Source organism: Anser brachyrhynchus (genome assembly GCF_964034855.1).
Source record: "Anser brachyrhynchus genome assembly, chromosome: 11".
Taxonomy (NCBI): domain Eukaryota; kingdom Metazoa; phylum Chordata; class Aves; order Anseriformes; family Anatidae; genus Anser; species Anser brachyrhynchus.
Genome location: NC_137706.1, coordinates 4,301,545 through 4,320,970, shown reverse-complemented (window position 1 = coordinate 4,320,970; position 19,426 = coordinate 4,301,545). Strand labels below are relative to the sequence as shown.

At 38.3% G+C, this 19,426-nt stretch overlaps 1 protein-coding gene across 1 annotated transcript in view; it reads right to left on the bottom strand.

Moving 5' to 3' along the window:
- Positions 1 to 2,119: 2,119 nt before the first annotated feature.
- The window catches only part of LOC308200942 (uncharacterized protein), a 56,643-nt gene continuing 39,336 nt past the window's right edge, over positions 2,120 to 19,426 (bottom strand). The window contains exons 11-19 of the mRNA XM_080607561.1: positions 17,698 to 17,781; positions 16,966 to 17,066; positions 15,326 to 15,420; positions 13,691 to 13,767; positions 12,638 to 12,684; positions 8,301 to 8,585; positions 7,339 to 8,034; positions 6,447 to 6,669; positions 2,120 to 5,485 (exon numbers count right to left, since the gene is read on the bottom strand). Coding sequence (XP_080463687.1) covers positions 5,348 to 5,485; positions 6,447 to 6,669; positions 7,339 to 8,034; positions 8,301 to 8,585; positions 12,638 to 12,684; positions 13,691 to 13,767; positions 15,326 to 15,420; positions 16,966 to 17,066; positions 17,698 to 17,781 — 1,746 coding nt within the window. The 3' untranslated portion in view covers positions 2,120 to 5,347. The remainder of the gene's footprint in view (positions 5,486 to 6,446; positions 6,670 to 7,338; positions 8,035 to 8,300; positions 8,586 to 12,637; positions 12,685 to 13,690; positions 13,768 to 15,325; positions 15,421 to 16,965; positions 17,067 to 17,697; positions 17,782 to 19,426) is intronic.

The window sequence follows — 19,426 nt, the reverse complement described above, 5'->3', positions numbered from 1 at the left end:
TGCACATAGAGATTAAACAGAACACAGAGCCAATATCCCAGCTCAACAGAGCACTTCCATATAAATGGTCCTAGAGGAATCAAGCTTTGACTTCGGTACATGCTTTCATGCTTCCCCAAACCAAGGGCCCATTTAGTAAAATCTTAATAACCAAACGATCAAAACAGTTGTTTTAAATAAAAGATCACTTAATGCCTCCAAAGCTTTGCATACATATGGAATAACAATTACAGTATTTACAAAGGAGTCAAATGGACTTAGACACTCATATCCCATGGAAAGTCAATGTGAGTGGAAGATGTTTGGACTAGTCAGCTAACATTTGCCCACCACAATGTCAGCAGTGACACAGCACTGCAGAAGTGTGAGAATAAAACACAACCATTAGCTTACTGGAAAAAAAAAACACAGCAAAATAAATGTTGTTTTCACACAGCTGTCCATTCTACTTCCCTTTCCCTCCCAGAACGTGGGAGTTCACAACCCAAAAACAAACACTAGGAAATGAGGAAATCTCAGTGGTGATCTCCACAGTTACCACCCTAAGAGCTGTGGATTTGCAACAAAACATGAACCACAAACTCAGGAAAAACATAGTTCAGTTACCACCTCCCCGGAACAAGACAACACCGTGCAAGACCCACTCCCTGAAAACGCTGTCCTTACAAGACACTTGGAAGAAATTACACTTCCTACACTGCTCTGAAAAAGAAGCAAAGATGGCAAAGCAGAAAATGCTACCTTTTGCTACAGCAAAGTCCATAGGGTAGAGAATAGCTTCTTCCCACATAGGACCTGCATTCCCTTATATGCCACTCATTTAGGGGAAAAGAAAAAAAAAAAAAAGAGGTCAAGAATTCATTGCAATTTGCCTGGCCCAAGGATATTCCTTACAGGCACTAACTTGCTAGGGGCAGGTGATAAGCCAGATGTTACTCAAATTAGGCCAAAAACGTTCCAAAGAGGGCTCCACTACAGTTCATTTTCACTGGCAAAACCCAGCATAGTACACAACTGAGATTACAATCAGCCTTCTGGATCCAGCTCTGCAATGGAGCTGCACAAAGCAACCAGCCAGCTGGATCTCTACTTGCAGCTCAGGCTAGTCAGGTCCTCCTCCGCGAGGCTGCTAAAGGCTGCCAGCTTGTGGTGTGTCTGCAATACGGGGTTGTCTGTGAGTTTAAGTAAACACACAAACTATTGCCCAGAGGCTGCACACCGAGTAAGACCAGATTTGCCATGTCTTTCCACACAAGTTTTAATTCCTAAGTCCGTAGTGTCTGAATGTTTTTTTCCCTGACTCTTGATACTGTGTCCCTATGACAGGTCGAGAAACTCTGTAACACAGAGCTGTACTTCTTGAATTCTCTCACTTTGCAGGCTCCATTTCTTCCACACAGGAACTTGCAGCTTTTTATTTTTATTTTTGGATTGTAAGACACCTAGAACCAAAAACTACTAACAGAGAAATGCTGATCTGTCAGTTAGGTCTATGAAAACAATGAAAACCTCTGCATCTTTTCTAGCCTTTAAATTAAAAAAATAAATCAAAAGTTAAAGTACAGCAGCATTTAGATTTTTAATTCCTTCAAATGTTATTTCCCAAATAATTAACATAAATTTTTAGGCTGTTAAATCCTCTTGCTCATGCTATCTCCACACCTGGCAAACCAGACTCCATGCAGACCCCATGTTCAGGAAACCTCAGGAAATGTTACAGCTGTGAACAGAAATTTGCCAAGAGGTACTTTCCTTCTATGCAGTTTGGGGATCAGGTACTCCTACCGTGTTTTAGACAATGCAAAAATCAAGGGACTGCAGATGCTGCCACACTGATTGATACCTGCCTCACACGCTACAGCTCTCAGACTTGCAACACATCATTTAAGCTCGGTCTGTGCCATCTTTCAGACCTGCATGACTGCCCAGCTTCAGGTCTTGCAGATCTTTTCTTATGCATTTACGTTCCCAAAAGTTTTCTTTCCTTGCACTGCAAATGTTTCCTAACTTCATCTCCAGTGTTTTCCTTGTTAAGCAACTGAAGCAAGAGTTCCTGACTTTCCCCAAAATTTGACTGCAAGCTTTACATGGTCAAAACAAAGCATTATCCACACAAGAATTTCAAAAACACAATTTAAATTCTTTATTTTCTGCCAGATTAACAGTCCAGTCCGACAAAACAGTTCACTCCCATAAAACAGAGCAAGATCCTCAATTCCCAGTCTATGTTTTGAAATGTTCTGTAACCTGAGAACAGTGAAATACACAGTAATAATACTACATACGATAAGAAACTTAATTCAGGATGACTAAACCCTTCAGGATTCAACCTCTTATTCTCTAACCTATTACAAGCTCCTGGATTGCACATCCTCCTTATCATGGGACTCTCTTTATACGTAACTCTTTGCTCTTCTGCCACTCACAAAATCTTAGCATGGAGTACACATCTGCATTCAGAATCTGGGAGCAACAACCCCCCCATGACAGCTTCCCTATTTTGCAATAGCTTACAAGTCACACTTTAAACTTAGTTTTGTGTTCTCACAGCACTCCCTTCTGCGAGGATTCCTGAACGTTGTGCTGAACAGCTGCTAAATGTATAACTATATAATCCACTTTAACCATTACTACAGCAATTCTTTTTCCTTAAGGGTGAAGTTTGCCCATTCAGGGGATCCCCTTTGGCAAGTCCCAACATGCTGAATGCTGTCAAAACACAGATCAAGAAATCTGCCTCTGCTTCACAAAGTTTAGAAAGCAAAAGTAAGCCTTGAAAGCACAATGAAGACAATGTAATTTTCGTTATTATGAAGCCCACATTAAGACTTCAGTAATCTAGAAAACAATTTCTTAATTGCACAGCTTTGTGAAAATTCCTTTAGCACTGAAAAGCCAGTATGGAAAAACCACACACAACTTGAAAAGGGTGCAACATAGCAGTCAGTACAAGGACAAGGGTGATGATCTTAACAGGGACAGATACACACAGGCCTGGAAATGGTAACAACCTGTGCTTTGTGCAACAGCAAAGGGAAAGCCAATACACCTGTGAGGCCCCTCGTCCTTAGGCAGTTCAACAGACTGAAATAATAGGAAGACCAATGACGAGACTCAACTGGACTAGTAGCAGGGAGCATGGATGGCAATGCAGGCAATAGTGATCTGAGAGGTGAACTGCATCCATGAGAGAAGAACTGGCCTCCTGTGCAGCCAGAGCCACACACTGAAGAAAGGGGCTGAGGAGAGAAACACATGCAGGGGAGGGATCAGGTGGGTTATCAATATGGGAACTGAGGTCTGAAAGACTGAAAATATGCCAAAAATTAGTGCTGATAAAGACAAGTGACATTAAGAAGCCGTGAGGATGAAGCAGGAGCACAAAAACAAACAAACCAACCACTCAACAGCAGAGGTACGTGGTAAGGAGAAGGTCATAAGGCCTGGAAGTGGCAAACACCTGCACAATCTACAGTCTGAAACCAAGATAGGAAATGAGAAAGCATAAGAAGCCTCAGTAAGAGAGCAGCTGTGGCAGAAAACACAAAGACGTTCAGGTCTCCGCAAGATATTCAAGTGACTGAGGTATGCAGAAGGTGTCCAGGTGCACAGCTGGTTATTTAGATGGACCCGCAGAAAGCGAGAGGAGATAACAATGGCAGGAAGATGCATGACACATGACATAAGTTAAATACGTTTGCATTTAGCTGGAAGTGGTATGTGATACAAAAGGGAATAGGTGGTGCAGATGTAGAATATGAACTTGCTCTTAAGAGCAGATGAGTCTTATGAGGAGAAGGGAAAAGCAGAGAGTCAAGAAGCCAAGAAACAATTAGAACAAGAAAACAGTGGGAGGAAAGGGTATAGGAAGAGGCATCACAGATGACATAGCAAAGAAAAAAAAAAGCCACGTATTAGCTTAGCAGCAGTTCTGCCTGTCAAACTGCAGTGCCAGGGTATGGACTGTACCACAGGGACTACGTAGGAGCTTATGGAGTGTTTGGGAAAGGGTAAGTGCCTGGTTACAAGGCACTGTTGATAGCATTAACTGATTTATGCACTCAAGAAGTGGTAGGGACTTTCAGTCTCCTTTACTAAATGATGTTGTGCAGCTTTTTGAATGCCTCCTGTCTTGGTTTCCAGGGACACCACTCCTGCAGGAATATGTTCACATCCAGCGGAAGCCTTGCACACAGAGCTGCCCCTTATGCATTGCTGCTGGAGTACCTCAGAAAATAGGATTTGCCAAGCCACACATGGAATTTGAGAATGTTTTTTTTTTTTAAACTAAAATGAACTCATAATAGGGTTTGAATATGCTAGTCAGCAGTGCAACATCATTGCGAAATACCTCTCATTTGTGTTCCTTATCTTTCAAAATTCATAATGAAAGGCAGAAAATGTTACTGTAAGGAAGACTTTTTTTTTTTTTTAAATCTTCAAAGAACAGATAAATCTGCAAAATACAGAGAACTTATTTTCTCTAAGAAAACCACAGGGTGGATCTGTTAATTTACAGTATCAGACTATGAAAAAATAGTATTCCAAAGTTTGAAAGCACCGTACAAAAATATGGAAAAACACTGAGGCCTTTAATAAAAATATTAAAGTCTTCAGATTAACTTGATCTCTTGATGTGCTTTGCAGTAATCTCCAAAAATGAAACAGCAGAATCCCTTAAAGCCCAAACAGAATTTGAGTTAGAAAATAATGAAATTTTGTACCTGTTTACAGTACAATGGCAGAAAGTGTTATTTTAAGCTACGGGCACAGAAACAAGTTCTCATTTGATAAGAAGATAAATGTGTGATAGTTAGGCTGCAAATTACCAGGCATGTATTGTCACCATATGGTAAAAGCAAGATAATCTTAAATAGTTTATGCCTCAATAGAGGAAGTATCTTACATTTATACAAGACATACATGCATACATTTCATACATGCAGTTTCCATCCAGCAGTTCACAGGCACCTTAGCTAACTTTATGGATATGAGTTATGATGCCCTTTGCACTCATATTTCTTCACAGAAGAAATCTTCTCTTATAAATGATTTCATCATAGCCTGCAAAAGTGTGTTAAGGAGCTTGTTTTACTATAGTTGAAAACTATTCGGCTTTCCACAAGGCTTAACTGCCCAAAGTGCTCCTAAAAAGGTCTCCAAATAACACTTGGGGTTGCCACTTAACACTTAAAAGGTTTATAAAGAACCCTTCCCACAGCTGTAATGTTAAAATTTTCAGAAATAACTAACTAGATCAATGATTCTGAATATTCACGTTTGGGTTTTAAGAAGTACTGCAGAAAGATCAGTTACATGGTTCATCCTCAGACATCCCTTCTTGAATTCAGTCCTCTGCTGAAAAATAATCTTCATCTCTCACTTCTCTGTATTGCATTGTGGCCTCCCCCTCTGGTTCAAAGCTCGTCATTTTTATATTCAATCTCTCTGCAAGCTTCTGTGCTGCAAGCTTGGCTTGCATTTCCTATTAAAAAAAAGACAAGTTAGAAGTGTTTTTGTCATTTTTATCAAACAAATATACTAGAGGAGAAACTCAATGTAATAATATCAGTAACTTCACAGTAAACTTAATTAAAATTTCCAGTAACTGATGAAAAAATTTTACATTAGTACATAATTGTGCCATTAATATCTGAAGATTGACTTTTTTTTTTTGAGTTAAAAAGCTGAAATTCCCCATATGGCAGTCCTCATCTGTGATATACTTATGACAGCTTTAACAGAACAAAATCAGTCTATATAGCAGACTTGTACACTATCCATGTAGCAATAGCAATGCTCTTCATTCAGCAACCCCAGAAAAAAAAAGTCCTTTTTACAAATAAATTAGCTCCCTTCAAGTATCAAGAAGACTACATTAGCAAGTGCTTGTAAAACAGTAAGTAGCAACAAACACTTTTACAGTAGTGTCTAGTTTAAAACATTAGCCCAGTATCACCTAGAAAGTTAAAATCAAAGTCCATTACAGGTGAATTTAGCAAGAAATTTCCTTAATATTGAAGAACTTCAGAACTTGGATTCTTCAGACACAGCATAAACTAAGGCAAATACAGCTACTTGCATATTTTAAGAATACCAAATACTATTAGTCTTTCATTTATGGAAAGACTGAAAGCTATTTAAAGGCTAGTAGGCAAGGTTTATACTTTCTAGTCAGAGGTAAAGAGACTGTAATGAAGTTAACGTAAGTGCACATGAAGAGTAACATTAGATTTTGTTTAATGCAGGAATAGCAGTTTCAGAAGGGATTAATATATTTTTTAATCACAGCTTTAAGAGATTCAAATACAAGAAAAGGTGTTTTTCTTCAGTCTGGCAATCTCAATTTCATCACCAAATTCAACAGTATCAAAGAAGTTATATCTTTTTTTGTGTGTGTGTAGTAATTAAGTAATTACTTTTCAGACTAAATCAAAAATACTTACCTCATAAGCTTCTTTTTGCTGTATCTGAATTGCTATGGATTCCTCTATGGATAATAGCTTAGCAGGGGCATGGTGAAGTGGTGGTAGCCGAGCTGCTGTGATGTCATTCAAATGTTTCTTATCTCTAAGTCGTCTTTCTTCAGTAGTAATTGGAGAGCCAAATCCCCCAGGTGACTGACTGGATGAGGAACCATGTGATGATCCACTTTGCTCTCCTGATAATCTACAAGTAATAAAACATAAAAGTTGTGACCCATATTTGAAATACAAGGTTGAACTGCTTCAGTTCTAAAACTTATTTTCAGCATGCAAGAGCAGAAAAGTTGAAAGAACATGTGAAGTGTTGTGATGCCATCCACAAAAATCAATTGGGTAAACTACAAGATCAGTCTTCTCCTTAGTAATATACACCGTCTCTACAGATAAACAATATCACAAGTTACTCCTGAGAGTGAACAAAAAAGGTAGGCCAATGATTTGGCAAGCACCAAATAGCAATGCTTTGGGAGTCCAAGGAAAAAGAAATTGTTACTATTGCCAATACAATGTGAACTGCAGTTTCTGTAGAGATGCAGGAAAACGAAAGGCCCCCTGCTGTTAAAGTTTTATAAATTCTAGAATCAATTCAGAAGAATTTTTTGCCAATTGTTTAAGAGTTTTGTAGCTTAAGAAGATTTATGACTTTTTTTTTTTTCCAAATTTGTTGAATTAAACCACCATTCAGTATTGAGGCTATACAGTACTTAATGCTAAAAAGCCAATATGTTAATATACAATGTCCTATGGCTTTAAATCCCCTTGCTTATAAGAAAATAAACTTACCATACTTTTTCTGCAACATTTCCAATTTTACACAAGTCAATTATTTCATTTTTTTTCTAATAATACTTACACATTTGTTTTGAATTTGCTTTTTTTTATGACTGGGTTCTTGGCTCTAGACTCTAGAACTTCAATATAATGTGGTGTCTTGGGGTGCAGGCTTCCAAAGATATTGCCCTTACGTTTAGCCACGTTCTGCTCTTTTTCCAATACTTTTCCACTATTATCACCATCTGCAATCGTAACTTTTTGAAAGGCATCAACCAACGTGTCTCTGCTGTTGTCTGTAGCACCTGTACTCTCTGTACTATCGTCAGCACTGCTCTGAGATATCTGCTGATCATTTTTCAGATGACTGCTTGTAGCTGACTTGGAGACAACTTCACAAAAAAGACCTTGATCTTTTGAAACAGTCTTTATTTTATCATCATCTCTCAGACTCCTTTGATTTTCTAAAGCCGTTTTTGTGGCATCTTGCCCAATACATTCTGCCTCCTGCTTTTGGAAAGAAATCTTAGAAACTACTTTAATATTAGAGTTTTTGTTCAAGGCTGAGGAATCTTCTTGGCTTAGCGTGTCCTCCTTTAGGGTAACTTGCTGTTTGCTTGTATTAGCCTTCTCCTGATTTGCCTGGAACTCCAACCTAACAGCAGTTAACAACTCAGCTGTCCTTGCTAGTTCTTCCTCTTGTAAAATGGCAAGCTTAAGCTTTTCAGCAAAATCGGAGATCTTCTTACCCTTATCTGGAAGCCTATCAATGAATTTCCTAAAATAAAAGAAGATAGTTATTTAACAGGGTATAAACAACCCTACTTCTTTCTGACATACAGGACTGTTATATTAGAACCGTTAATCTGTCAGGCTTCAATTCTATCGATAAGTTTCTTCACAAGTTGCATTTCTGAAAACCAGCCAGACGTAAAGCATTTACAGCCCCACAGCTCTCCGCTCCGGCGCTTACGGGGGGACAGGCGAAGGCGGCCAGGAGGCCCGCCCGCTCCGCCCGGCCCCGCTGCCCGCCGCCGCGCTCACCGGTCCGCCAGCAGCCGCTGCTGCCGCCTCAGCATGTCCCGCAGCTCGGGGAGGCTCCGGCCCCGCAGGCCGCCCGCCGCCATGCCGCCCCGCAGGCCGCCCGCCGCCATGCCGCCCCGCGCCGCCTCGCACCGGGGCCGCCGCCCGGGCACGGCGCCGCCGGCCCCGCTTCCGCGCCTCCCTGGGGGCCGCCATCTTGGCGGAAGCCACGGCGAGGCGGCAGGGCCAACCTTGGTAGGAAGGCGAAGGCAGGGCGGGCTCAGCAGAGCCCGGGTGCTCAGGGAGCTGCAGAAGCCCAGATAGTTCTTACGTTAACTAGTTTGTATTTTCGCTAATTAAAGCCTTGCCCTGCCCACGTGTTGAGTATCTTCTAGCAGAGTGCAAATTGCTGTTCAGGACTCGAGGTCCAGCTTTCAGGGTTTTGTTACAATTTCTCTTTTTGCATGGTATTTAAACACGCTTATGTTTAACGCGGAGACCGAATAGAGAAATTCAGATCATCGTGTAACGTTGACTTACTTGCTTCAAACTGCCTTACTGCTACAAATGCCGTGGACTTTAGGACGTCCCTTCCATCTAGCAGTGATAAGGTCGTTAGCCAAATGGTAGTTCCCAGGAGGCACAGCTCGGCCTTCTTAAGTTGATCCTACGCGAGGCTCCTTGGTGCATGTAATAGTACAGAGACATTTCTCAGAGATTGTTAAAACAGCTGTTTTAGGAACAGGATGAACAGAGGCCTATCCCGGAGGGATGGAGGAGGAAGCATTTTAAAATGGCTGCCCACCCCTTTGTTTGCTCAGCTGGAAGGTGAATGGAAAGGCTGAGGACCAGGGGAAATGAGATTAATCAAGTAGGCAGCTACCCATGGAAAAATACCACAATCGGGGTGAGAAAAGCCAAGTTAAGTGCCTAGTTGAAGAGAACATTTTGCTGCCTGCAATGTACAACCTTGGTCATTTCCCGAGAAAATCACTCAGGGAATTTTCCTTAAGAGTTCAGGGAAGAGGAATTTTTTTATATCTTTTTTTCCCTTACCAGGAGATCACTCAATGTTGTAGAACACAAGTTCTCCGAGTTGCTGTCTCTATAATGCCACCCTAAGTTATGCTGTCTATGTAGCATTTCTGCAACTTGCAAGAAGGAATGCTTTATCTTTCCTTTTAGCCTCCTCCTGCGCACACTGGAGAAAATGGGAAGGTTGGGCATGGAAACTGCTTCTGCCCATGTGGAAGTAAGTCTAAATGGAACAATCTCATTAGACTTCTGCTCTACACTCACATGATGACGGCTCATCTCAGTTCAACTGCTGTTACTACATATGCAGAAAAGTGACACTGGTGAGTTAGTTTATTTGCTAACCTGCGTAAACACAGAAAAAGGAAACAAAAGATGAAGAGGGTAAAGTGTCCTAGTAGCGTGACTGCTGGGATCATGATTGATCATTCTGTATCCTCACTTGGAATATCATTCACCAAGTCATTATTTGTCCCAGATCACTGGGAAGTAATATTGCTCATCTTTAAAGTTTAAGTGTTAAGTTTTGGAATACCATAATCTCTTTCATGGATAACGCACAGTTCCAGTGGCCCAAGAGTATTCATTGTTGCGTATAATATAGATGAAAAGAAAGATATTCAAATAACTAAGTAACTTGTTCTAGCATAGATTTTTTTCTTTTTTTTTTTTTTTTTTAAAGTTTACACCAGTTGCAAGGAACATTGCGCAGTCATTTGACTGTGCTTTTAGTATTTCTTTTTTATCAATGACAAGTACCACTCGGCTGATGTATTCTAGTCATATGGCATTTTGAGTGAGATAGCTGTGAAGTTTACCTGCCTAAATTTTTTCAGGTGGAAAAGTTTTTCCATCAGAAATATCCAGATCTGTCCAAAACTGGTATTAAAAGTAAAGCTAACACTCTTGCTTCTTTTTTGTTACGGGTATAATTTCCATTGTCCTCCTTCCCTTTCTTCTATTTTAATAAATGTGTAAATGTTACTCCTAATTCTCTTTACTAAGAAAAGGAGGAAAAACAACTTTAGAAATTAGGCTTTGAGACGGGGTAATATACTTACAGTTTCTCTGCTGCTAGTTGGAAATAGTGGGGGGCAGGGGAGGTAGAATCAACCTACACATTGAGTAAACCACTCCCCAAATCATAGAAAAAATAGTACCAATATTTGGACTGAACATGAATCATTTCCATTTCACTTTTTTTTTTAAAGGAATTTTTAAAATAATAATTTATTTTCCTTAATTTAAAGGAAAAAACTCCTCCCTTAACCTTACTTCTCTAAAAACAAAACAAAACAAAAACATTTTAAAGGCTATCCCATGTTTTCTCATACCTTTCAATGTAGTGGTTTACATTTGGGAAGCAACTCAAATTACTGTAGTATGTCTACAGACCACACACACCTTCATAGAATACTGTAAACTCAGATGCACATTTTTACATATTTTTTCTTTAATCCACCAGGTTCTTTTTATTTTTGGAAGTTTTCACATACCTGAAGTTATAGATGACTTCTACCACCTTTGTCTTGTTTTCCTGTGCTTCTTCCATGTTCTAGTGATGAAACTAGAGTTGGAAGGGCTTTAACTCTTCAGGACTCTTAAGCACATTTCTTCTTCTGTGTACAAATATCTCCAAGTACTGAATAGGAATGAAATAAAATGCAAGTGGAATGAAACTGTTCAGCATGTACACCTCCATTCTTGGAGCAGGTATTTCCCGTACAGAATTACAGACTTAATGTAGAAAGTACTAACTTGTTACCTGTTTGCTTACCCATTCATGTCTAAAAGCCTTTGGATGTCAAAATGAGTATTTGAAGCCTCTCCCAAAAGTCTTAGACTGCAACTTGCAGGACCCTATTTTCTAGTTTCAGCACTGAACATTGTTGATCTCAAGATTTTACAAGGTACTTTTGGCAATTTCTTCTGACTACACACACAGGGAAGCATTAGTCAAGTAAAAACCTTCACATTCTACAGCTGAGCACTGCAAACCAGTAACACTGTAATTGTCATTTTTGTAAAACCTCTTCTTATGTAGTTTGACGTAGCTTGCTTAATTGTGATTGCCTTTAAGATAAATTGCTATCATCAATGAATGGATATAAACTTAAAACAATGAAAAAAGAAAAGAAAGTGGGCCACATTCATCCCAATCCTATTCTTCTTACAGTTCGAGAGCATCACTCCAGATATATTCAGATGTTATCTGTGGGATCTGAAGATTTTTGTTGTTTTTGTGAGTGCTACATTGCCCAGTTCTTGTTTATCCTGTGCACGTCAATAGTTCTTTATTTCATAAAAGAGTTTGTCTACTTTTTTTTACTTGGCTTTGAGAAGAGTCTTTAGTCTTTAGCAAGGGAGTGTCTTCCTGTTCTCAAGAGCACATCTGCCAAAGGAAACACTGACAAGAACGTCAAGGCTGCAGAGTAACCACTTTTGCATTCATACATGTTTTGAACAAACAAGATTATGTAGAGTAAGAGTTTGCAAGGTTTTAAGGTAAGTTTATTTCTGAGTGTTTATACAACAGAACAAAAAGTTTAAATACAATATTTATTGCAATTTAACCTTTTCAGGTCTTACATACAGGATGTTTTAAAAGCATGCAATTTAATTGCATTATTTATACAGCATATATGAAAACTGTATCCCAAAATACTTTCCAGAAGATCTGGAATCACAGAAGAATACTTACCATGGTACAAATGAAGTCATACAATTGACTTACATTTAATGCACTTTCTGGTACTTAGCTATATGGCTTTTGTGGATGTTTACAGAAATTTTACTAGTTTCTAGTCTTATAGTACTAAGTAATCCAATCTCAAACTGAAAAAAATTATACTGAAGCATTACAGTCTTTTCAGTCAGATTTGTTATTATTTCTGCTAATTTACATGGCTGCTGATTTGACTGGAAAGCTCTATATTTTCATGTAACAGAATTATATAAATACTGTTCCTCTGCTTTTCTTCACAGTTACCAAATTTAGACCAATAGTCCAATCAAATAATGGTCATCCAGCTCACTAAGTATCAAAATGCTCCAAAATACAGCATAAACTTCAATTCTTATTAGATTTGGAAAAAATGTCATTTTTCATCAAATAAAGAGAGCTTACACAGAACACTTTTGCAGGAAAGATTGCTGCAGTCTTGGTAAAGTTTTGAGCAGATGATTATAATTTTGCAAGTCTCAAAGTTGAAATATCTTGCAATATTTTCAGAGATATACTCAGAAATATGTTAAAAGCGGAGAGAACTTCCTTTTGAAGACTGTATTAGAACAGCATTTTGATTCATCCTTCTCTCTATTACCATTCTCTGAGCTCCTCAGTTACCAGGTTCTGTTTTCTGAATTCTGGCTAAAACCAGACAGAGCAATAAAAGTATTTTAACTTACTTAAAATGTCCAGTCCATGTCTTTCTTTTACAACAATCTGCATTTCCATTATTCTATAAATAAAGCCTTCATCTATTCATCTTGTTTTGATGGTAACTCACCAACCATGGTTCAGAATTAAAATTCTGAAATACAATCTGTTTGGGCACATAAAATGGTAACAGGCATTATGCAATGAACTGAGATTGCATCCCTTATGGATATTAATATGAACAGATAGGATTAGTCTCTAGTATTTCTCTTCAAAATTGATTTTCTCCAAATATCAGCAAATATTTTTGCTGTTATCAGCCACTAGAGGGAGATATGATTATACATGTCCAAAGCTTGTGCCTGAAATTTGGGCTGGGTCATTACCCATCATCTTTTGGGTTCATCAACATAGACTTCCAATTTAAATATATTCTCATTTAGAGTTTCACTTCAAGATCCTAGCTGTACATAACCTAACTCAGTTATTGATCAAATTAACTGTTACTTGGGAACTTTGTTCAAACCCACTCAAGCACCAAAACTTCTTTCAATCAGGTTAAGACTACAGCTGTTTCCTTGTCATTGGTATTGTGGTGCAAGACAATTCCTCTGCTTTGCATAATGAGGGTGCTTCCTCTGAAGGACTTTTGATAGGGAGCAGTTGACTTAATTCTCAGGGACCTTCTCTTCAAGCCCTTTCTAGCTCAAAAAAAAAAAAAAGTTTTACACCTAAAAGAGGTGAGCAATTTAAGCAAATGTGTGGTGTTATTCCTGTTCACTAATGCAACAGCTGGGGTTTTCTTTGGCCTTTTGATACCTATGAGATCATTCTCACTCGTTTATCACATGCAAAGTAAATGAGTTTCCTTTTAGAGCTATTAACTTGGTGTAATTTTGCATTGTTCTTTTTAAAAGAAATGCTAAGCAGCTGTTAATGTTTGTGACTTCTATCCCAATGAAGATTACAGGCTTACTTCACACAGTAAACATTTTACCTTTTTGTCAATGACTTTGATTGCAGTTTCTCTTGATTTCTGTGCATAATACAACCCACAGTACTGTGTTTGACTTTCTAAAAAATAACAACCATTCTAAGTCCTCAAGAGTTGAACAGGTCATAAGAGAAAAAATAACTTACATCCAAACAGAGGATGATCTAAGCATAAAAGCTGGAGCTTTAATTACATCACGCAATTCTCATTCCTGTGAGGTACTTGTACTACATCAAAACATCCTCCAATGCAGGCTTCTTTATTTACTAGTTAAACAGCACAGTTACAGAATAAACAAAACTATCTAACAAATTCAGAAAACCGTGAAATAATGCAGGAATAGAATTGGGATTATGAGGTGAGTTTTATTATTTTAAGTACAACTCTGAGTGTATTTAATTTGAACAGACTATTGAATTTAAGAACTTGTATTAAACTGGAGACAAAAGCAATCACTATGTGAAGCCTTGTGGCAAAGTGAATACCTCTGGGGTTGACATTCAGTACAAGAACAGTATCAGTCATACAGAACGTAAGTTGTTTGTTTTCTATAGCAGTTACTGTAATAAAAAAATAATCTGCCCTGCATTTATGTTAATAGCACTACAAGAAAATACTAATAAATTCGTTTTAGTTCAGTAAAAGTAGGAGATCTAAACAACATGTAAAAAATACATTATATATATTTAAATAAGTTCAGTAGTAGATGCAGTAACTCCTGCTGGTATTTTGAAGACAGGGATAAGATTTTAAGTGTTTTGGAAAAAAAACTACTTAAGATCAAAATCCCGATTCAGAATTGCTATTGCTGTAGGAATTGCAGAAACTGCTACAAGTTGCTGTAAGCAAAATGCTGTTTAGTGAGAATTCCTTCCTCTAATGCAAAAGTAATTAAAAAAAAAGATTTTCCTACACAATTCCTATTGAATGTAAAACCAATGGTCACTCTACCCCATGACTGGGAAGTACAAACCAGTGCCTCATCTAACAAAACAAAACCCATCATAAAGCTGCTCTGTCACTTACTGTTTTGAGCAACAAACATGACATTCACCTGCATGTGTTGAGGGCATTCTTTGAGAACAGCCCAGTTGCATCACTCCCTTCCATCAAAAGAGTGCTGGTTACTAGTGAATCTATTCCAGGGGAATGGAGCCCTCAATCTCCGCAGGTCTCTATGATAGATATGAACAGCCCTCACTTTGTACACAAAGAGGGAGCTTTCAGATTAATGCCCTCTGCCAGGGTGGTTTCAGATTCTTCCCCTGGTAGTACTGAAAATAAAATATATTAGAGATTCATTGTACAAATAGAACACATTTGAAGAAAATCTGTACAGCTATACAACTCCTTCCTTACAGTTATTTGAAATGACACATTGCACTAGACAGCTTCTAAAGAAGCAATAGTGACTGCTGTTTCATTTATCCCACTTCTTGCATATCTCCCTCACAGTTAATGTCTGTAGTAACTTCAGATATGAAGCTACTAAAAAGCTGCTTTCAGGATAAATTTAGCAAGACTCCATGCTGCTGTTCTTCTCTATGACTTGCTAAAAATGTATCTAATCAAGCTGCAAAAGCGCAAAATATTTGCTTGTATTTAGAAAGCACATTGACCTGAATGCTCAAGACGTACTGTTCTTTGTGCTAAATTCCAGCACTCTCTTGAATGGGGTGTATGTCCTCACTGGCCTTGCACTTTCAGGAGATCTTCTGTTCTCAATACTTGTACTGTTAAGGAGACAAAACAAAAATTACAGAATTAATGTCAGAGGGCTCTAAGTGCCACTACAATGAACTTGTGCCTTGTTATTGACATTGATGGGCTAAAATTAAACTATTCAATGCAATGATATGTTCCATATTTCTTTTCTATAATGCCACAAAGTATATTTGATAAAAAACATGGCTGATACTGACAAATTTACATGCTGGCTACAAATGTACATGGCTAAAAAGTCTCTAAAGATATATATTTAAATTTCTGTAGTTATGAAATTAACTATCATTTACAGCTTTGACAAACAAATTGACAATTTGAGCTCTGCTGGAGCTCATATTGGAATGTTCAGCAATAGAGCTGCTTTGCTGAAGGATCCTGTAACAGTGAAGATAGTAGCATTAAATTTAAGAACGCAACTAATTGTGAAGTGTAATTCCATAAAAGCAAAACTGCATAGAAGTCAAAGATAAATCTCAAAAACAGAAAAAATATCAGATAAGTAGGATTTGTGGTAACATACAAAGGGGACCCAGAGAGGACAACAAAGACATTTACATCCTGACGCAAACATATGTTTGCGTCCTGAGTGAAAAGCACTGTTTCTGACGTTTCAAAGTTCATACCATTAAAATCTGCTCTAGGCTGAACACTGTCATGCGTGCATTTTTAAATTGGGAAGGGAAATTTTAGTTTGCATTTCATATGCTAGTGCGGATTTCACATGCTAATTTACATTCCTCAAACTAAATGATTCAATTTGCAGCGCAGTTAAAATGAACTAGTTTACCTGTTGATAGTAAAAGTGCTATGCAATGATCCTTGTTACTGTACTGTTTTGCCCCTTCTTTGTGAAGGTTTGCTGGGGGAGAAATACAAGTGCAAGTCCATAGCATTGTTTCCAGGGCTCAGTACAACCCTATTGCAGCGTTTGGGACAGAGGATGGAGAGGAGGAGGAGAAGGGAAGGCACTATGGCTGAATCTTTACTAAACCTGGCTACAGAGCCACCCGCCACCACAGAACAGAGACAGGCGAAGAAATGGTAATCTGACTGTGCTGTTTACTTGGCAATCATCCACTTAGGCCTAGCATAGCTCCAAAAATTTCTGCAGCCCTGAAACATTTCTGTTGGTGTTACCTGCCCTTTAAAATGGTCCTTGATGCATCTGATGGAACACAGAGAATAAAGCATGCATGAAACCAGCATTAAACAGGCTCAGGGCAGTGGTGTCTATTGTCTTCTGCTGTGGTGCTAGCAGACATACTTCATCAATATTTTCTGCATTTCACAAAGTCAGATCTCTTGACTTCTAGCTTTACTCCCCGCTTAAAACATGTTACTGTAACTAAGTACTCCCCAAAGGTCTGCAATACATTTGCATCTAAAACTGCTTAAGTCATTAAAGCATATTACACCTAGTACCTACTAGTTCCTCTTTGAAAATTAGGAAAATTTTGCAAGACTTCACAGTTTGTGCTAATAGTGTACCAACACAGTGACAGTAAAGGACATTATGAATAAGTTTGCTATAAACAAGCAGAAAATTGAAATACCTGGATGGAAGATCACATCCTACACCAGCATCTCTGGTTTCTACGTTGGTCTTTGGTTGATTTTCCATTAAATAGTCCAATTTATCTTGTAATTCTTTATTCTGGAAAACAGTAATTTTCAACACAAGTTTATTTTATTTCAGTTATGTTAATTAAATTAGATTAATTAAACAAGAAAAAAAAGTTCCAGACTGGCTTTTCCCCATAAGAAATAATGTAAGAGTATTTACTGAAAAAATAGAGAGTCCTTATTTCTCGGAAAACAAACAAACAAACAAAAAACACTTAACTGTATTTGTTAAGAAGCTTCTAAATACTTATAATACCGTTATAAAATTCTATGTCAAGAAAGCTAGCACTGAAATTGTACATCTGTCCCAGTTAATTGAGTAGATAAAGCCATCACATGGAGCACAGATGTGGAAAAAGTGACCTTCATGACCACTCAAATCCCAGGCTACTTAATACCTATACCTCTTATTACTCCCTGCTACTTATTGGAACCTACAGCCCCAGGAAGGTGAGAAACAACAGCAGAAACTTTATTTGTCTCTATAGTAGAGGTATCGAGACTTTGTATTACATACATTCTTCATGTGACTGGTATTATAAGTTTAATTTGCTGAAGTACAGGAAATATATACAATAAACATGCATTTAGGCAACATCAGATCATATCAGTTCAAATTTTATTGGCTTTCATAAAATAATCACAATAATATAATGCCTTACCTCACATTCTAGGAAAGAGATTTTTTCTAAAAGCTGTATGATAAATAATTCCTTCTCTTTGACTTTCTTCTTTAGCATTTCAATCTGTGAAGAAAAAATAAAATAAAAACATTTGGTTTAATGTGGATGGGAAGCACAGGAAAAAGACCTAGATACTGCAGGAAGTTAAGATGTTTAATTTTATTATTCAGCAACTATTGAAAAGCTATACATATTCACAAACTACTTATAAGCTACTTAACTGTGGCTATCATCCATACAGTTAAGATAGTTTGTATATAGATGATAGAATCATAGAATCATAGAATCATTAAGGTTGGAAAAGACCTTCAAGATCATCTGGTCCAACCATCCCCCTACCACCAATGTCACCCACTAAACTATGTCCCTAAGCACCACGTCCAACCTTTCCTTGAACACTCCCAGGGACGGTGACACCACCACCTCCCTGGGGCAACCCATTCCAATTCCTGACTGCTCTTTCTGAGAAGAAATTTCTCCTGATTTACAATCTGAACCTTACCTGGCACAACTTGAGGCCATTCCCTCTAGTCCTATCACTAGTTATCTGCAAGAAGAGGCTAACTCCCAGCTCCCCACAACCTCCTTTTAGGGAGTTATAGAGAGCAATAAGGTCTCCTCTGAGCCTCCTCTTCTCCAGACTAAACAACCCCAGTGCCCTCAGCCGCTCCCCAAGCCCTATGGGGAGCGGCTGAGGGCACTGGGGTTGTTTAGTCTGGAGAAGAGGAGGCTGTATACTAACATGTATACTACACGTATACTAACATGGCTTTTAAGAATCTATAAACCTGCATACAAAATGAAAACTCAAACATTGTCATGTAACAAAGCAAACTCAGGAAAACTCCATCTCTGATTCAAAGGCCTTTGCTCTAGTGAATTTTACCTACATCCAAAAATAGGTTGCACATTGCTAGTTTCTTGAAGGTCATATTTGTTCAGTTCTTTCCTGGCATACTAAACTCATTAAAAAAAAAAAAAAACACTTTTTTCATTTTATACGAAGGTAAAGGCAATAAATTATTTAAGTGTTCATGAAAATAAAAGTTAGCTGCACCAAAAGTATTGCATCTTAATATTGTTCTATATAGAACAGTGATGACCTTTGTACACTCTGGAATTTCTGCTGATCACAGAGTCATACAACAAGAACTTTAGCATTAAATCTGTCCCTGCTACCAGCACAAGCAGGTACGGCCAGAGAAACTGGGTGCACCCTGGATTTCATAACCGTCTCTTGTTGCTGGCCCAAAGCTGGTCTCATTGCATGGAATTGGCTTTCTAAAGCTCTTAAAGCCACAAGCATTTCTCTTTTTCCATTCTTCTGAACTTCTTGCTTAAAGCTGATTTGCTGTGTAAGGTGCATGCTGTTATCAGCAACAGTCTAAGAAACCTGTTGACTTAATTTAGGAGACAATAGAATCTTGTGCAAACACATCACATTTTCTCCTTGGACCAAAGGAAAAATCACTGGTTATTCTCTCTCAACTCCTGCTGACTGCACCTACTAAAATGGTGACTAATAAAAAGAGCAAACAAAAACAATAGCTAAATAGCAACTTCAAATGTTACTGCTTCCCCAGGAGGAGGTTCAGGTTCTTACTCACACAGCTGTAGACACACACACCACTTAACAGGCACAACAGGCAAGGTGCTTCCTGTATCTGCAGTTACGGTCTGCTTCAGGTGCAGAAAGCACTGATAAAAA